The 18,658-nt window shown below is 42.4% G+C and overlaps 2 protein-coding genes across 8 annotated transcripts in view; both read right to left on the bottom strand.

The window, feature by feature from the left end:
* ppp2r5eb (protein phosphatase 2, regulatory subunit B', epsilon isoform b) overlaps nt 1-14,214 on the bottom strand; it is a 30,377-nt gene extending 16,163 nt beyond the window's left edge. The window contains exons 1-2 of one of the 7 annotated variants that reach the window (XM_029494663.1): nt 13,828-14,214; nt 6,628-6,788 (exon numbers count right to left, since the gene is read on the bottom strand). In XM_029494663.1, the coding sequence (XP_029350523.1) occupies nt 6,628-6,784 (157 nt within the window). In that variant the 5' untranslated portion in view covers nt 6,785-6,788; nt 13,828-14,214. Of the gene's footprint in view, nt 1-6,627; nt 6,792-7,170; nt 7,190-10,481; nt 13,511-13,634 lie in introns of those variants that run through there. The other 6 variants (XM_029494662.1, XM_029494661.1, XM_029494660.1 and 3 more) reach the window with 6 other exon arrangements.
* Nucleotides 14,215-15,458: 1,244 nt separating this feature from the next.
* wdr89 (WD repeat domain 89) lies at nt 15,459-17,758 on the bottom strand. The gene is made up of 2 exons (XM_029494665.1): nt 17,602-17,758; nt 15,459-17,193 (listed from the first exon to the last, which is right to left on the bottom strand). The coding sequence occupies exon 2, from the start codon at nt 17,142-17,144 to the stop codon at nt 16,011-16,013; it is 1,134 nt and encodes a 377-aa protein (XP_029350525.1). The 5' UTR covers nt 17,145-17,193; nt 17,602-17,758; the 3' UTR covers nt 15,459-16,010.
* Nucleotides 17,759-18,658: the final 900 nt, after the last annotated feature.

The following is an 18,658-nucleotide window of genomic DNA, read 5'->3' on the forward strand; positions in this document are numbered from 1 at the left end:
TGACAATATTTTGAATATTTTAAAGACATATTAGAGCTGGATTGATTAATCAATGAAGGAATTTGAAAGGATAAATAAAATAAATGTTACCTGGTTATTCACACATCTGAAAAGGAACAGATGCTGGAAACAAAAAAACAAAAAAAAAAACACCTGTTGACCTGGATGTTTAGGCCTTTGAGATGTTTTATATTAACGCGTCAGACCAAGTTTCAAATTAAAAATTGTGATTTACATAAATATTTTTGACAGATGTAATATTTTCCTACATTTCTCCATCTACTGGGAGCTCAACTGTTGTAGATTGATTAACAGTTTCAGCACGTGTTTCTTTTCCTCGCTGATCAAACCTAACATGACGCAGGACTTTCTGCTTTTAGGTTCGTCCGCGCATCGAGTGAAGCGTGAAACGTTTCAGAGCCGATGTGGAGATGACAGAGTAAAAGAAGGATGTGACGGAGCGCAGAGGTTTGTTTACATTTAGCCGTTGCCTAACAGGAACTATCTCCTTTCCCTCCAGAACATTAAAGCACTTCTAATCCTTCCTCCAGGTTTCCCGCCAGCTTCTTCACCTCTTTCTCTCTCTCTCTGTTTGCATTCCTACCTCGTTCTACCTCCTTAAGCGAACGTCTCCGTGGAAACACTTAATGAAGCCTCAGCTATGTGGCCGGCTGTAATGGGTATGTAAATTAGAATTTCTACTGTATTTTCACACTATCATGGCAGTATCTTCTTGTGGATTCATCCAGACGCTGGGATGTTTTTGTTGCTATGCCAACTCTGGTGGTAACTAAGGACTTTGCTGGCAGTTCTCGCTGCTCTCTTCCTATGAATGTTTATTACTTCGGAGAAAACTTTTTATCTTGCACGTGCCCAAGCAAGAGAAGCACTTTAAACTTTACCTCCAAAGGAACAAGAGTGAGACAGACTTTCAAATTTCCATTTGTATTTTTCTTTTTTGGCTTGTTCTTTGACCTTTATTTATTCAGAAGACTGGCTGAGTGTCATTGTTTCTTTTTGCCTCACATTCACTCCGTTGTGTGGAGTTGTGTTGTACAATCTCAGACCTGCTCTGGAAGATTTAGGGCCTTGCTCAAGGGCAGCATCACAGCATGACTTGTGTGGCCTTTTCCCAGACTGTTTCTTGCATCGCTGGATTCAATAGTACATTTCTTTCATCTGGGAATAAACTTTCTTCAGATCCACATGAACCAAAACATCACTGTCCAATGCTCCCTCTTCTTATCACATCCATGTCTAAGTGTGACGCAGCCCAGTAAACTTTGCTACTCCAGTCACTGGTTAGGTCCTAAAAACCAGAGCCAATACAGCCAGTGATAACTGTGATGCATCAAAACTCAAAGTTTCAAAACCTTTTTTTGGATATAATAGTTTCAGTTTTATTTTTTTTTGTTTGATAAAGACTCTCTTACATGATGCACGTTTTTAGAAATCTTTACATGGTAAACTATCCGCGGCTGGACTTAATTCACATCTTCATGTCTGTTTGAATGCTCTTTTAAAAACAAGCTGCAGTCATACAGGAATTATTCATCATTTAGTGAAGCCTGAAAATATACCAAAAAATTGGAGTAAAAAGAGAGTTCTGCTTGTTGACTGTAAATTCAAAAAAAGAGACCAAAATGGAGATGGACAAAAACTGGAACAGATCACAAACCAATGGGTGATGTCACAGAGGGCTGACACAATTTTTTACTGACAACTACAATAATTATTGTTTGAAAGCACACAGAGCTCATGTTGGGAGGTGATCGTCAAAAACCAGTGAGCAGATGATGATGGGGGAAAACAAGAGGCCCCACCTCTCAGCCGGTCTGGTGAAAGTCCTCTGGGAGTCACTTTCAAACAAATACTGCAAACCTCTCAAGGCTCTAATTATATACATTTTGGTCATTAAAAAACAGGTTATTAAACTCAGACACAGACACAGAAAAGGCACAGACTGGCGTGTTGCTGCTTGTTCACTACAGTCTGGGACTGATTGTTGTAGGTTCACAGATCCTTTCCAGTAAAATTCACAGCTAACATCTAGATAGACGAAACTGATGAGCCTCTGACTCTGGCTCTAATCACACACGTGATCATGTGATCTGTATCAGGGTTGGGTGCTGGAGTCCAAAGGAGCTCAGAGCTGGACAGAAGACTGTTTGGGAACTGTGAAAACCTTAGATCTGGATTTTTCATTGTGGTAAGGGAACAACCTGATCTATAGCTAGCTTGGGGGTATTTATTTTCCTGATCTTAAAAGATAAAAAATATATAAAGGAACTGAGATAAGTCACTATCTGTTAGACCAGGGGCGTGGCCTTGGGTGTGAACTGACACTGACCTGAGCTATTGAGAAAATTCCTGACAGCATGCATCATCCTTTCAGCCCAGGGATCCCCCTTGAGGAAACTGCACCCTCCTCGTTTTCCTCTCAATGTCAATGAAAGAACTGCACTGCCGACGATGGGATTTATGTAATCCTCTATGCCTCACCAAGACCCTGCGCATCATTTCTGGCTTAGGTCTGACCTACAACAACGACGACTAACCGAGGAGGAGGTGGTATTGGAGGATGATGATGAGGAAGAAGGGAAGATGTCATGTGTGCAGCTAGATGTTGCGTTTTTGCAGAATGCATGGAGGATATGTCTGTCCAAAGAGACGCCCACCTCTGCTGCTGTGGCTGAGCACATTTTCACCTCCAGAAAGAATATGGAAATGAGGAGGAAAAAATATAAGCAAAGCGGCTTGCAGAAATTTTGAAAATGTAAATATATTCCTCCCTGCAAGAAAAGATTGAATGAAAGACAAACAGGTTTGGTTGACTTTTGGACTGACAATACAAGAAGAAAGGGGAGCAATCGTATCCTGAATGCCACATTCTTATGAAAGATAACATCCTCTAGATGAATTAAGAAAATGAACAGAAAGCAAGAAAACAGGAAATTCTTTTCGGAAAACAGTGGTGTCCTGGAAATAACAGATACCTGTTGGATCTCCACATGTTTCAAACCTGGAGCTAAATATTCACAGCGGGTTAGCAGGAATTTTAACTTCAAACAAATAGGAGGTGTGTCTAGGGAATATCTACTGAAAAAAATAAATGAAAAAACAGCCCTTGAGACTGTAAAACAACATGAATATATAATTTAAAATGGAATTCAAAAATGCAGCCAACGAGCATGAAATAAAAAACTGTCTAATTTGCAGAGAAAACAGTGAAATGTTGACAAATATTTATCTGACTTCTTTCTCTGAACGCTGGTGTAAAACAGTCCCAAATGGGTCGAGCCTGGGGGGCCTCAGAGACTGCCAGACAGTTAATAAAATACAGCGCTGCCCGATACACATCACAGTTATATAATGCTGAGAGATTAGAGGAAGAGGAGCCTGTCAGTGGAGGAGATGACAAAAGGCAGTCACTGTGCAACATACCTGAAGGCCATGCATGTATTACGGTTGCATGAGGTCGGCTGACGTTGGTAGATTGCATTAGTTAATCAACTCTTGTTGGTTAGCAGTTTAACACGGGGCTAGTGCTGCCGCTCACAACAAACAAGGGGAAGAGGCCAAACTTAATCCTCGTTCTTCCACTTGGTTTACGTTGACATATATGGGACCAGAGGGAAGCTCTGAGCTGGGAGTGCTCGTCTCGTCTTGTGACCAAAGGGATCTCTGGGAAATAAATGAGATGCTCCTGCTGCTTTGCCAAAAAACAGGCAGTGAGGTGGTTGTATTTAGACAGTTCAGGATGAACAAAGAGACGTTAAGCATCCTCAGTCTGTGTGTGCTTATACAGAGCATTAGCATAACTGCTTTTTAACCAGCCACCTACAACTACTAAATCATAATAATATAAATCAAAGATCCCTTGTTTGATTTCCCTAAAATGTTAAACTATTCCTTGGTCACATGTACAAAGCAGCGAAATCTGGCAGTTTACTCTTATAAACCAACAACAAACTCAGATAATTGTCATCAGTGCATTTTTGCACTGCAGACAATGGTACTTGTAGTGTGTTCCCTTGGGTCTGGACATTAACATTAGTAGGTCTCTGAAGCACCACCGCATTGATGGGGCCAACAGTGCACAGCAATGTTGCTGAAACAGCTGGCCTTTATCAAAAATTGAGCCTGGCTGAATTGCAATTCATGTTTTAATTAATTCTGCAGCATTGAATGCAACAGAGATAGTGAGAAAGTGCAGTAAAGGGCCTGATGAAATATGTCAAAAGAAAAACATTCGAAACAAAAATAAACATGGTGGGTTTTACAGCTATAACAACGAATATCAGCCAAGTCAAATCTGCACCTCTTTGAAAAGCAGCTCTCAGCTGGACCATGTCCTGTCTCATAATGTTCAGTGAGTCTCAACAGGAATAGGACACAGTAGATTAACACCCTGCAGTGAAATATGTTATCGATTGTGTTTCTCATTCAGCTCCACTGTAACTGAGCTACCTCCTGAAGCCAGGAAAGCAGAACATCCACTGCACCCGGATCTAGATGTGGATCGGGCCAGGAGACAGGAGTCAGGAGACAGACTGCGATCGTGCAAGGGAGGAGGTGGGAAATGTATGAAGCTGCGAATGTGATGTAAAGGTGTGAAAGTGAAGTAGGGAGGTGCTGAAAAGAACCGAGTGAGTGTCGGCGCAGCCACAGATAAATACAGTACAACCGTAAAAACAGACGACAACAAGAACTGAGTGTACAGGCTAGTTTTACACACATGGCAATTACAGCTCAGCCTGCAATTACGCAACTTAGAATTCTTGCATTTATGTACTACTGTATTATGTGCCATTTCTTTATTTTGATTGTCAAAGGAACATCCTGGTGTATTAGGTTAAAGCAAAACAGAAAGTTGCAATGAAACCTATTTAATGCTTTACCTGTAAAATGTCAGTATTCAGTTGTTTCTTTCAAATTACTGTAAATATGAAATAAAAACTGACTAACAACATAAGATGTGGTGCTAAAAATGATCTGACATTGTGGAAGTCACTTCTCAGCCAAAACCTGACCAGGCTTGGAGAACGTAGCCCTCAAAACAAACCAGCAAAACAACAAAGAGGCGCATGACAAAGTCATTTAGAGAAAAAAGCTCATGACCCTAACGTGATCCTGGCTTCTGTCCAAACAACAATCTGAAACTCCAAGAGGGACATGAGGCCAAAAAAAAAGAATCAATAATCAATGATCAGAGTAATTGCCTTCATGCTCTTCTGGTTGATGACTTAACTAAATATCTGTTCACAGAAGCCCAGTAAAAATATTTTCGGCTTATGTTTTGTCATCCATGTAGATTTCCAGAATGTCTTCTCAGAGAGTTGTGCTGTTCCTTGAAAGACGCCTGATGTTGTTTGGATTGCTGATTCTTTATCAAACAGTGTTGATGCCTGCAGTTTATGGCGTCAACATTGTATGAGGGTGGAGGTCAGGTGCTGTGTTTACACTGGGACGTGTTAAAGCGAAGCATGAGCAGAGACGTGCACATTTAAACGCTGGATCCCGCCCCGTCCTGATTGAAGGCGTCAGGTTGCAGCCTCCATCTGACATAGAGGCAGGAAGCACTTTTCCATTAGATCAAACAGGTGGTTGATCTGTCTGGTTTCTGTATGGCAACATTCCTGCTGTCACCACCTAACCACACCACAACGTGGCTGCATTTAGACTATTGAAAAGAGAAAGTATGCCTCAATGTGCATTACAGCATCTGACTGCATATCACGCACAACTTAATTCACTAAATCAGGCCTCACCTGATGATATGAATGAATCTGTTCCACTGCCGACACTCCTTAAATGAAGATGACTCATGAAGCGTAACTTTGGTCATGTCCAAAGTATGAAAGGAACTGTATAAGAAATTCAGATGTGTTATGTCTGACCTGCCCCATGTTATTGTTATGATCTACCTGTCTAGGCACGTTGCTAACACACACATCACATATACAGAAGAGCAGGTACAAAAACAGCAACACCACCAAAGCAGAGCAAGTCCAACCAGACTGTGGACTGAGCCAGGAAGGGAATAATCCATTCAAATTTCATGATCGCAGCTCAAACAGCGGACAAACAGAATATCAGTGCATGGTTTACATGATAAAAGAAAAAGGTGAAGTTAATTTAAAGCTAATAAAGTCCAGCAGCCTCTTTACCAGCTATCCATTAGTAAAGTCAGTAATTAGTCGCTGCTCACACTGGAATGTCACGGCATGTAAAACCAAAGTCACAGAAGCTGGATTGAAGTTAAAATGTAGGTAGCATCATAATCAAGTTGTTTATGTTGCATAAAAGCATGAAAATGTGACAAGGCAGGTGTTTTTATATTGTTTGATCTAAAGGTTAAATCTCTCTGGGGATTTAAGATCTCAGTTTGAGCCATTTGTTTAGACCCAGTTTAGTTTAGTTTGCGCTGCAAGAGTTTAGGAAATCATGATGTACGATTACCAGATATGGATTATTATGGATTTACTGTCTTCGCTAACTGCGCTGACTTTAAGTAAAATTATTTTAGTTTAAATTCCAAGTAATTGTGAACATAGCCTGATACTGTTAAAACTAATACTTTGGAGCTACCCCCCATGATCAACCCCAACAGTCATACTCGCTTACCCTTGAGCAGCGGCAAGGGCGTGAGCTCTATGGGTTTGCCCTGAGAGCGGAACTGGGATGAACTCTGCGACCGCTTCTGCTTAGCCTTCCTGACAGACTTCCGTGAAAATCCGTCCACTTTGTCCACAGATGGAGATGTGGTGGCTGCCGAGGACATAGCCCTGCTGGGAGAAACACAAAGGAGGAGGGCGAGCGTTTAACACAATCACATTAGACAAGCTCTAAGTTCACACAGGACACAGTGATTAGTCAAACACACAATTTCACTGGACCTGGCCTGAAAAGGATTTTATTGTGTGTTTGATTTATTTAGGACACAGTTCATATCTTCGTATGGATATCAGCACTTGAAAATAAAATCTGAAATATGTCCAAATTGCAGCAACTTGATGAATCTTACATCAGACGAGATAATACATCAAAACCTAAAGTTGCATTTTCCATAATCTGAGCATAATCCAAAAATGTTTCTAATTTCTCAGCAGCTTTTGACTGGAGCTGGATTTTTTGCACATTTGTGGCCCTTGTCATGCAGCTTCTGACCTGAGTTCTTTGTTGGTGGCAAGCTCATGAAGGCAAAAGAAAAAGAAACAAGTTAAATAAAAAAGAAAGAAAGCAAACAACTTCCTCGCTGTCTTTTTTTTTTTTTTTTTTTTTTTTTTTTACTGTGTATCAGTCCAGCATCCTCTCATTAGTCTCACAACAAACCTGAGCAGCCAAAGCAGACAGTCTCATTTACTCCGTATGGGAGACTATTTGGGGCTCAGGCCTCAGTTTTGGTGCACAAAACACACAACCATTGGACCTGCCAACAAACCATCACACTCAAAGACACACACACCAAATTCACCGGCGTCTATCCACAACAATGAAGGTAGCTCTGCGGCTTTGAGCCGCCGCCACAGTGGGAGGAAGCTGAGGAAACGTCCATTACGATGTGTTTGCTGCTGATTACATGCCAAAAAAACAAACGTCAAGCAAACTGGCTGGTAAGAACAACAAAAAACAAGCCACAGCAGCAGCACTCGCATCTCTTAATGCACACTACTGAACTACGGTTGTGCACCACACCCATGAAGAAAGGGTTAGGAACATCAAGTAGAAGATTTTCTTTGCATTTGTCAGAAGGAGCTCTTAACCTCGTGGTGACGGGCCAGCTTGAAAGTCTGGGGCTGTGGTAATGAAAGGAATTTGCTGAAGCTGTGTTTTTGAAAAAAGACAGTAAAGTCCACTGTCCAGTTTAATAATGGTGTATGCTCAACACTAATGTGTTGATAAGTGTTCATTTTAATTGTGGTTCAGTTTTTGACAGGAATGATTGAATTGTGTACTCATCTGGGGTTCGAACCCACAACATTCTTGCAAACAGGCGGCATGATTAGTTCTGTCGCAGTTCAGTTCTCCAGTTGAGGAAAGTTTTGAGATCTAAAAAGCCAATTCTCAGGTCTGTCAGAACATTCACCTTTGGCAAAGAGTTCATGAAGTCCATCCACTAATTGTTGAAATATTTCACTTCAATTCAACTGTTGGACCGACAGATCTAAAGCTTTGTGGATAAGAATATTACTGTAATTGTCGAGTTTCAAAACCAATCAAAGTCAACTGGATCTAATGGGAGGAAAAACTGTTATTTCACATTTGAGTAAATCCCGTGTCAATCTACATTTTCTAATCCTGTGTCATTAATTCGGCACATGACATGTCTAGGCTTGCACATGACATTAGAAACAAAAACTGGAGGCAGAGATGCAGCACGGAACAATTTAGTCCAGTCTGACTCAGCTGGGCGACATGCAGACATGAGAGGGAGCAAAAACCTTTGCGTGTTAAAGTCACGCAGGCAAGCATACAGTGCGTTTGCCAGGCCTGGCCCATGACAGAACGGACAGCGCACAAACACACACAGACACACACCATTGTGCTGCCTGAGGAGATGAGCAGTACAAGTATGTGACTCTGCAGCTGATCATCGATTCATGACTACAGAGAAGCAGCAGGCCTACATGCGTTTACAAACCATCAGGGTGTCAATGCACGTATGACTAAGTCGAGGAAAATTACAATCAACACTGACAACTGTGATTTAAAAAGCAGCATTTTCAAACAGTTTCATTGTCATTCTTTCCCCCTTGTTCATTTGGTTTGACGTCAGCTTTCAGTTTGTTGAAATCATCCTTCAGCTTAAAACATAGCTGATATTTTGTTTGTCATCAGGTGTGGATATGAAAGAATCTCTCTGCTGGGAAGAGGAAACCACTGAACACACCAAACTGCTGTTTTGTTGTTGCTGTTTGTGATATTTAATTTAAAAGTTAATCCCAAATCTGAAAACTAATAAGACTTTCCCATAATGCAAATTTCTTCCTCATAGATATGATTGTATTAATTTACTTTAACTGGATCAGAAAAGTGGAAAAGTAATGAGGTTTAGTATCCAATCTGTTGCTGTTCTTGCATTTAGGATTGGATGTTAAAACTAATTTCATTGTTTGACTAGCAGTATGTTTCAATGACAACAAAATTGGATCTAATCTAAGCAGTTTTTAAATTTAACCATGCCCTACAGATGCAGAATCACATGTGACAACAACAATTACAAGACGAGAGCCATCTGTCAACACCAGTCATTGTCTTCTCTGTTATAACCAAGCAGCTGCTGATGATCCGTCTGTGTAAAACGCCTTCTGTTGGGCATCATCTTTGTCGTTGTGGTGGGAAAACACCTCCATATCAGCGCTGATCTGTCTAATCTGCCACTGCTGACTTTAAATTCTCAGGCAGTAACTTTTGCAAATTACTCGTCCAGAAATCTGCAAGTCCTGCTGCGTTGGACGATAAAAGCAAAAGTGAGGCTGAATACCAAGTAGCATGGAGGACATACAGCACGTGAACAAAAATCCAAATTTCAATTAAACCATTCAAACTCTGGCACAGGACAATTCAAATATAACACAAAGTCAATCCCAGCCTTGTTCCAAACAGGAATGTACAACAACACAAACTGCAAATTGACACTTCAACACCTGTTAACTGCTGCTGCTGAGCCTCAGACACCAGACACAAAGCACAAGGCCTCTGGAAATCACCTTCACTCCCAGATTAACTCCAAATGAAGGCTTAAAGTACTCTGACGTCCACACTCTGTGAGCTGTGACGCTGATTGGGTGCAATTTATTGCCATCAAAGTCTCAATCACAGGCAAAAGGGATTTTTCCTAAACTGGGGTGTGACATGGAGCTAAAACTGGGACGTATAAATATCTAGTACATCACTAGGCAATAAACTATAATTTCAACAATTGGTTAATTTGTAAATTAATCGATTAGTCAATTGCTAGGAGTGATTCAACAAACTGGGTCATTAGAGAATGTTATAATTACAATTGGATTGGACAATCACTGGATTTAAAAAAAAATGGGATACTCTGGTATTATGGGATTATCTGTGGGAAGATGTGAACGTTTTCTGGAATTTTGTGAATAAATTAACTGATTAATAAACCAAAAGAAAAAATTAAACGGATAAATTGATAATGAAAACAGCTGTTAGCTGGAGCTGTAAAGCCATTCATCGATCAGCACATTAATAATTAATCTGACTTTTAGCTCAGAGAGCAGTGTTTTAAATACAGTTCTCACATACAAACTACTTCCTCGTGCAACTATCAGCCTCTGCCTGGATGATTTCAGCCTGCTTCATTCAGTGCTGCTCTCTGCTGTGTTCCTCAAGCGTCTGGGAAGTTGTACACCTCAGTAATCTGCTCCGTTTCATCACCATTTGCAACAATAAATACTCAAACTACAATCTGTTGCTGTCAGAGAACCATAAACACTGACCACCTGCATCCCTCTTACCTGTGCAAAGGGGCATTGGAATCCCCATGTACAACCATCAGTCCCTCACTGTCTGTCCCTCTCCCTGAAGAGCCGGCTGACAGTGAAAACACTCCAATGTCGCCACAACACAGAGGCGGGAGAGAGCAGGACTACGGCGGGTGGTCAGGCGTACGGCACCCAAGCACCAAAGCCATTCCCCGCCCATGCCTCTTACATAAGAGACCAGATGACATCCAAACAGGCTCGGGGAGGGTGGGATTAAAGAACAAGGAGGAAGGAGAGGGGAGGGGGCGCAGTGAGCAACAGAAAGGGAGGAAGAGGAGGGAGGAAGAGGAGGGAGGGAGGGAGCCAGCGTTCAACAGGAAGTCAACACACAGGCAGCGGCAGGGCAGAACGAGAGGAGCTGAACAGAGAGAACAAAATGCACATAAACATGTACAAGAAGACAGAGGTAGGAGATTTAAAAAAAAAAAAAAGAGGAAGCCGGGAGGGGACGACATCAAGGACCTCAGATGAAATTTAAATCCAAACTCCTGAGAGTTAGAATAATCAAACAGGACTGTAGCACTAAGTCAACTTTAGGAAGGAACATTTGTTCTGATGTGAATATCACAGACAACAGCTGGAGGGGAATAAACTCCTGATTCCACACAGCTAAAACAATGAAATCAGTTCAGAGACCAGGAGCAGGCTGAAGAGCAAAGGCAGATTTTAACACACAGCACGACATCACTGCTGATATCATGATGAATTTTACAGCTACAGCTGACGTAAAATATTCAGAGGCATCAATGCATAAAAACAAGAAGAATATTATCCCTAATTCTTGGCATGATTGCAGCTGCTGCTAATCATATCTGTATTCAATGAATAAAAGTATTTTCCTTATTCCATCCGATGCAAACATTTATGTATAAATTCCCATCACTGATGAAAATGGTGGCTGTCTGATACTGTTTCAATTCTATATATATTAGAGGCCATTTAATTACGTAAAACTGTGCAGGCTAATGCAAACCAATAAAACTGCGCTGCCATAAATTCAAATACATCAGTTAATTCTATTCTATTAATTACCATTGTGATGTTGTAGAGGACTGTGACATTCAGGGGGCGTATTTAATATCCTACCCCATCTTTTTTTAAATTATAACAGGTAGGAGAAAAACACCAAACTTCACATCACCAACTTGAACTAGAGCTTATTTATGGCAGAACTGTTGTCGTATACCTACAAGTGTACCCTCACAGACTAGATAAGAAAATAAAAACTCAGAAATGAATTTTAAAAGGAAATCACCAGTGATGACAGGAGAACATCTTAAGTATCCAAAAACAGTCCCACTCTATTATGTTTATATGTAAGATATTTAGTTTGGTGTTTCAAGATTAAAAAACTAAAAAATATTTATTTGACACTTTGCTTCGAGAAATTATAACGTGACTCTTTGTTTGATACTGTTGCAGATTTAACTGCCTGATTATTAAAGTTTTATGATTTACACAAGCATAATACATATGATATTGAGCAAATGCTCATTATACATTTCTGCAAAAAACAAATCCAAAGAAACTTAAAGTCCGACAAGCTTCTAAAATCATACAAATTTAAGACAGAAGCTGCTTCAGTGTTGCTGCCATGACTGACTCCAGGTGCCATTACTAAGCCTATCACAGTAAGAAATCATTTATACATATCAAAGGTCAGATTTTTTAATACATTGGTTTCATAGATTGACTGGTTAATGAATAAGAGGTCACCCTTCTAATATCTATCAGTATGAGTCCTATTTTATTTTTGACTGTAATCTGACAGCATGTCTAATTATGTGATTAATTTGTTCATTTTTCATGTTGTTCACAGTCAAGAACAAATGAACTCAGCAAGCTTCCAACACACAAACACCCACCCACCCATACAGAGCTGATAAGAAGGAGGCAGTTACTACTCCAATGTCACCATAAACACAGAAGACTTTGGATGTTAAGATATCTCAGCGGGGGCTGGACCAGCCCTAAAACCAATGTGACATTCAGAAACCTTGAAGATGAGCCGGCATGACGGCGCCAGAACCAGAAGTCCACCATCACATGGAGGGCACAACACTACACCTGGCCTCCAGCACACTGCTGTCATCCACACATGCCCGACAGGTCAGAGGTCAGGTGGAAACAAAAGTAAAAGTGTGAGCTTACAGGAGAAACCAGTCAGCGCTGTGCATCCCGTCAGAGCTTAACTTCATCTATCCACCTCTCATCAGCTCATTTCACTACTGTGCCATCAGCTGTGATCATGTTTGTATACACACTTCCAAAGACTGCCTGCACAGAAAAAGCAAAACACAACACCAGAGTCCTGTGAGAGTATCCTGATGCAAGGCCAGTCAAAGTTCATGTGAGATTATCACCACACATTTGACGGGAAAGCTAAACTTGTCTCAGACCAGATTCACAAAGGCTTTTCCACCCCAGGAGGATTAAACATCAGCATTTACTTTGAAATGCTGACGGTCCTGACATGAGGAAAGATCCACTGAGCCAACAGCCTAAATACACACAATAAACAGAAAATCCCTTCACGGTGCAGTTGGCTCTAATATATTTACTGCCATGTGAGGGTTCTTCCATCAGCTGAATATGGGCGAAATATTCAATTTAAAGAATATAGAGCGCTTTAGGGGGAGCTGTCGTTAGCTTGGCCATGTTGGGCCTGGCAGCAGTGCAGAATATTCAAAACTTGACAGCGCGATATTCCTTCATTTACGTTAGCTAGCTAGCAACATTAGCTCCCCGATTAATCGTTACACAGCGACCGGATTTTAAACAGACAATCCGTTAAGTGGTCATGTCCTCGGGACCCATTTGAAACTTTAATACAGTTACCAACAAGAAAGTTTGGTCTTTTACCAAAGCCGATTGGATTTAATTCAGAAATTGGACATTTTTAGGTAGCTAGCTAGCTAACGTCAGTGCAACGGCTATCGCGGGTTAGCTCAAGTTGAACATGTTAGCTTTAGCATGTTAGCTTTAGCCGCCAGCTCGCATTCTGTTGCAAATGAAAAGAAAAAAAAAAACCAAAAACAAAACAAAAACATGAGAAGCTGATACAAACACAGTAAAAACAGACCAAAAGGCTACATTTTTAAATGTGTGCTGCTGGGATAACGTTACCTGGGCGGGCTCGGGCGATCACCCATCATCCCAGATGTAAATACAGGGGCAGTGCTAATGCCGCTACCGTTAGCTAGCGCTCACAGACTGACAGACCGACCGGGCTGGGAAACACACACCGTCCCGAGTCCCGACACCCCGACAAGCTGCAGCCGACCCAGTGGCTGTTAGCTCTCCGGCTGTAGTACTTTACCTTGATCCTCTGCGGTTTTCGCAACGGAGACGGCGGCGAGGAGTTTATCCTATGTTTGGAAATCTAGCGGGCTAAGCGTTAGGCTACCTCCCGGCTCGGTGCGGACAGCCTTTCCCAAGCAGCGGCGGAGCAGGCAGGAAAATCTCGGCCTGAAACAGCCAAACCCACGAGCACCTTTTTTTACTACCAACGGAACGATCCCTCAAACTTCCATTAATAACAAAACACGGCTGTATAAAACGATCAGGGCTTCACGCAGTTACATCCCCGTCAGTGATCTCGTCTTCCACGAAGCCCTGTGTTTTTGTGGGTTTTGCAGTTTTTCCTTCAGCTCGTTTGTGATTCGGGCTGTTTCTTTTCACCCTTTTGTCAACACTGCTGGGCTGAGACCATGGCACACATAACAGACGCGCAGCCTAACGTGCTCGTGGGGGCCGACGTGCGGCGCCGATTGGCCGCCGCGGCCGGCGCCGCGCCTTCTGATTGGACGGCGGTGCTTGTCAATCAAAGGAGGGGTATGAATCCGACGGTTAGGTGGAGCGGAAGGGACGAGGGGAAGAGATCGGGGCAGAAAGCGGCGGAGCGCACCGTGAGAGTGTGTGTCCGTGTGTGTGTGTGTGTGTGTGTCTGTAACACAACAATCTGCCGGAATGAGGCTCAACCTGCCCCGGGCCTCGGCTCTCCGGACCGGCCTCCGGGTGCAGGAGGACCGGAGCCCCCTGCATGTATCTGCAGGATACATGGGGGTTACATAACCAGGACATCCAGGTCCACTCCGACCAGAGCAGCCCCCCTCATCCTGACCAAAAACAAATGAAATGATAATAAATGAAACAAATAAAACTAAACCTCCACGTTTCATGTACACCCCTTTAACTACAGCCTCAGTTATAATAAACTTATTTATGGCAGAGCTGTTGTCTCTTCGGTACAAGTGTGCCTTCACAGACTCCATAATAATAATAATAATAATGAATATTTATTTTCTAATCAGTCAGTTGTTTGGTTGAACCGGTCAAAAACACTCCCAAACTAGTATGTTTGTATCTGAGATAGATAGTTTGTTCTGTTCAAAGGTTAAAGATGGTCATTATTTATTTAGCACTTTTCTTCAACGATTAACCAGACTTGACTATATTTATATTTATAGATCTGGTATTAGACCTTCATGGACTTTATGTACTAACTGCAAAGTAAATACAACTAGTCCTATTTTTAGTTTCACAACTGATTTATTTAGATAATGAATTCATTTTCATTATATTTGGCTGACACAAAAACAAAAACCCACCTCAAAATATTGGAAAGGCAGTCAAGTCTTCACTTTGCGTTTACTGACAGTGTTAATATCTTGGATAAACCCATAATAAATAATAATAAACACCTGGTACATCTCACTCATTCATACTGGAGGTAATACTGACATAATTATTGCCATATTTTAGGTTTAGAAATAGAAAATGTATCTTTTAAAATGAGGTTCTGTCATTCTGCATTCACGATAATGTTACGTTTCAAAGGTCTGAGTCCACAGAGAAATACTGTGTTCAGAACCTAAACCTCAACAACAGCTGTCAGGACGTCCAGAAGGCAGAAAAATAAAACAGACCAAGTTCACATATGGACTTTTAATGATATTGATGATGAGATAAATAACAAGCCTGGTTATGAAGATTTCATTTCATTGGGCTACTGTGTGCTTGACCCGACTGTACAGAGTACAGAGCTGGTCCCATCGTCCTCCTCCTCAGCACAGCTCAGAAACTGATGGGTTGGCCTGAGAACCGTCAGGATGAAGTGTTTCAGGCTGCAGCCACTGAAGACGCTCATAACCATTTTAACACAAACAGCACCATCACACCAGCAGTTGGATATCAGTCAGTTATTAAACGATTATCATAAAAAAAGCAGGAGCATCGACGCCACCACATCACAGTCAGAAAGAAAAACTGTTTACACTCAAACATTTATTCACTCATAAAACTGTCCTGAGCTTAAACACGTCAAGTCTGTTCATCAAATATTCACCTTAGAAAGTGTGAGACTCATTTCTCTCCGACACACACGATCTATTTCAATATCAGCACTGATCTCTGTGATCCTGGGGATTGTGCAGTGCATTGTGGGACATGATCAGCGGTTTGGACCTTCAGTCTGTTCTGGTCCGATCCGGTCCAGTGTGGTTACGTTGACTTCTTCTGCCTCTGGTATCTCTGTTTTTTATGCGGCCTGGATTTGAGTCTCAAAGCTGATTCGCTCTTCATTGACCTGTTACCTGTTGTTAGCTCCTCCCCTCCTGGTTTCCACAGCAACAGCTGAGCATCCTCTCCTCCCGTCACCAGCGCCTCGCCGGCCGGGTCCCACAGGAAGCAGCGCACCGTGGAGGAGTGGCCGCCCTCCAGGCTCCTCAGCAGGCGGAGCCCCTTGTGGTCACACTCCGTCAGATGGAGGTCCCCGTTGTTCTTCCCTCCGACCACCAGCAGCTTCTGGGCCTCCTCCAGCCACCTCCCTCCCACCAGGTAGTCCACGCCGCCCCCGTCGCCCAGCGGGGTCAGGCTGCGAGCGTCGGAGGCGCTGAAGACGGTGAGGGGCTCCTCTGTGTCCAGCTGGCTCAGGTCCCACAGGTGCAGCCCCTCGTCGTGACTGAGACACAGCAGCTGGGTGTAGTCCGGTCCGGACCAGCAGACCGAACCGGCGGAGGAGTCGCTGTTGCAGGTGGCGAGCAGCGCGTCCTCCTCCGCTCCCCGGCTCAGGTCGAACACATTAACCAGGCCGTCTGTGGAGCCGGAGGCCAGGCGGTCTTTGTCTCTTGGGTGGAAGCACACCTGTGTGATGTCATCACTGTGTGACTCAGAGTACACCCCAAGGAGCCCGCTTCCTGGTTTCCTGGCGTCCCAGAAAACCAGGAAGCTGTCCTCGTTGTCCACCTGCTCGGTGCCTGCACACAGGAGGGCGTCGCTGCAGCTCAGGTCGAAGCTGCAGTAGCTGTGAGATGAGTCGCTCTTAAACAGCTGGACCGCCTCCGTCCCGGGGCGGCGGACGTCCCAGCCCCGGACCGTCCCGTCTGCAGAACCAGAGTAGATGATGTCAGAGGAGCTGTGGGCAAACGTGACCCCACAAAGCGGCCCGCCGTGACCCCGGTACTGTCCCAGCAGGGCCAGAGTGTCCTTGCTGTGCAGGTGGACGGTGAAGTTGGAGCAGGACACGGCGAGCAGGCCGCCCGGCTGCAGGGCGGCGTGCAGCAGGTAGGTGGGCTCCTCCGGGTTGGACCGCCGGGCGATGGACAGACCTCTGACCTTCTCCTCCAGACTCTCCATGACGGCCCACAGAGGAACCTCCACCTCAGGGCCAAAACCTCGTCGTCGGCTTGGTATAAATGGAAAGTAGCAAAAAGCTCTTAGTGTTTTAGGAATCAGCAAAAACTAGTTTGCAATTCGGCAACATTCAACACGAGAAGCAGTGATGATTGAAGCATCCGTGAGTCTCTTCCGTCCAAGTGCGTCACAGTTTGAGATCATTTTATCAGAACGTGTCTTTTGGACGGTGCAACTGATGCCGAATTAAAATTGAGCATCTTAACAATTAATACAAAGTCGAAAGTCGTATTCTGAGTTCTGTTAGTGTCCGACATGAAGCGAATGCACAAAAAATCTTCGATATTTCATACGAAATTTTGCGTTGCCTTTATTTTTTTTTACACTTTGACAGATTTAAGTAGAAATCAGAGTTTTAATGAGTCTCGATGTTTCTGTTTTCTGTTTTTGATCAACTCACCTTCTCCACAAACAGAAAGACGCTTTTAATGTTTCTGCTCGTTTGACTCCATTTCGAACAAAAAGAAAATCAGAAAATATGTTAAATCTTATTTTAACATGAATATTTATTAAAAACACACTAATAAAAAGAAGTATTCTTTAACTGCAAACACGCATGGAGGACTCACTGTGTGTTACAGTATTTAGAGCCGGACTGAAACTCTTCCTCATTAAAGGTTCCGCTGCTGGAAAAATGTTTTGGATTTATAATTTGTTATATATTTGTTAATTTGAAATATTATATTTCAATAATGGTTTGTTTTGAATTGCACCAGAATCTTGTCTGGTTAATTAAACTTCCACATCTTATAGTCTTATAATCTGATTTTGCTTTTCTGTTTATGTTATTTTTAAGTAATTTGTAATAAAATAAAAATTAAAAAGTTTATGAAGCTACATAAAAATTATAAATCTAGACATATTTGAGCACTGGAAGACTGACACGGGACTGAATTCATTTAATAGAATTGAATTTTAATCTTCTATTGTGTCTTTAAAGACATTTTCTGAAACACTCTCAGAGATCTTAAAATGTCTGTATCAAAATAACCTAGATGTTAAGTTGCTTAGTTTATATTTAAAAAATATTTCACCTCCATAACTTGAAAACAACAAATAAAAACTTTCTCATTTTTTGTTTTCACCATTTTTTTCTTGAGCATTTTGTGTTTGTTCTTTTTTGTGAAATGACTGCTTGACCAGGAAATGAAGGTCTTTGACAATAAAGGAGAGAGGAGAGTTTAATCATAATCAAACTTGAGGCAGGTTAAAGAGCCAAATGTCAGTCAGTCCTCAGTTTGAACCTTTTCTGTGACTCCTGTGTCCTCCAGCAGGCGGCAGCAGCTTCAGGCTGACTGAATGTTTGTCCTGCAACAAATCTGAGGCTCAAACAAACGAACACAAACTGTGATGTTGTGTGTTTGACCTTTGACCCTCACACCTTTTCACATATTCACACATTTATCACCTTTGCTTCTGCTCCTGTTTGTTCATCACTTCCTGCTATCTGCCATTAA

The sequence above is a fragment of the Echeneis naucrates genome, chromosome 22 (genome assembly GCF_900963305.1).
Source record: "Echeneis naucrates chromosome 22, fEcheNa1.1, whole genome shotgun sequence".
NCBI classification, from domain to species: Eukaryota; Metazoa; Chordata; class Actinopteri; order Carangiformes; family Echeneidae; genus Echeneis; species Echeneis naucrates.

Excerpts from the sequence above, each read along its gene's own strand:
- wdr89 (XM_029494665.1), bottom strand. The coding sequence starts at position 17,144 with ATGGAGAGTCTGGAGGAGAAGGTCAGAGGTCTGTCCATCGCCCGGCGG.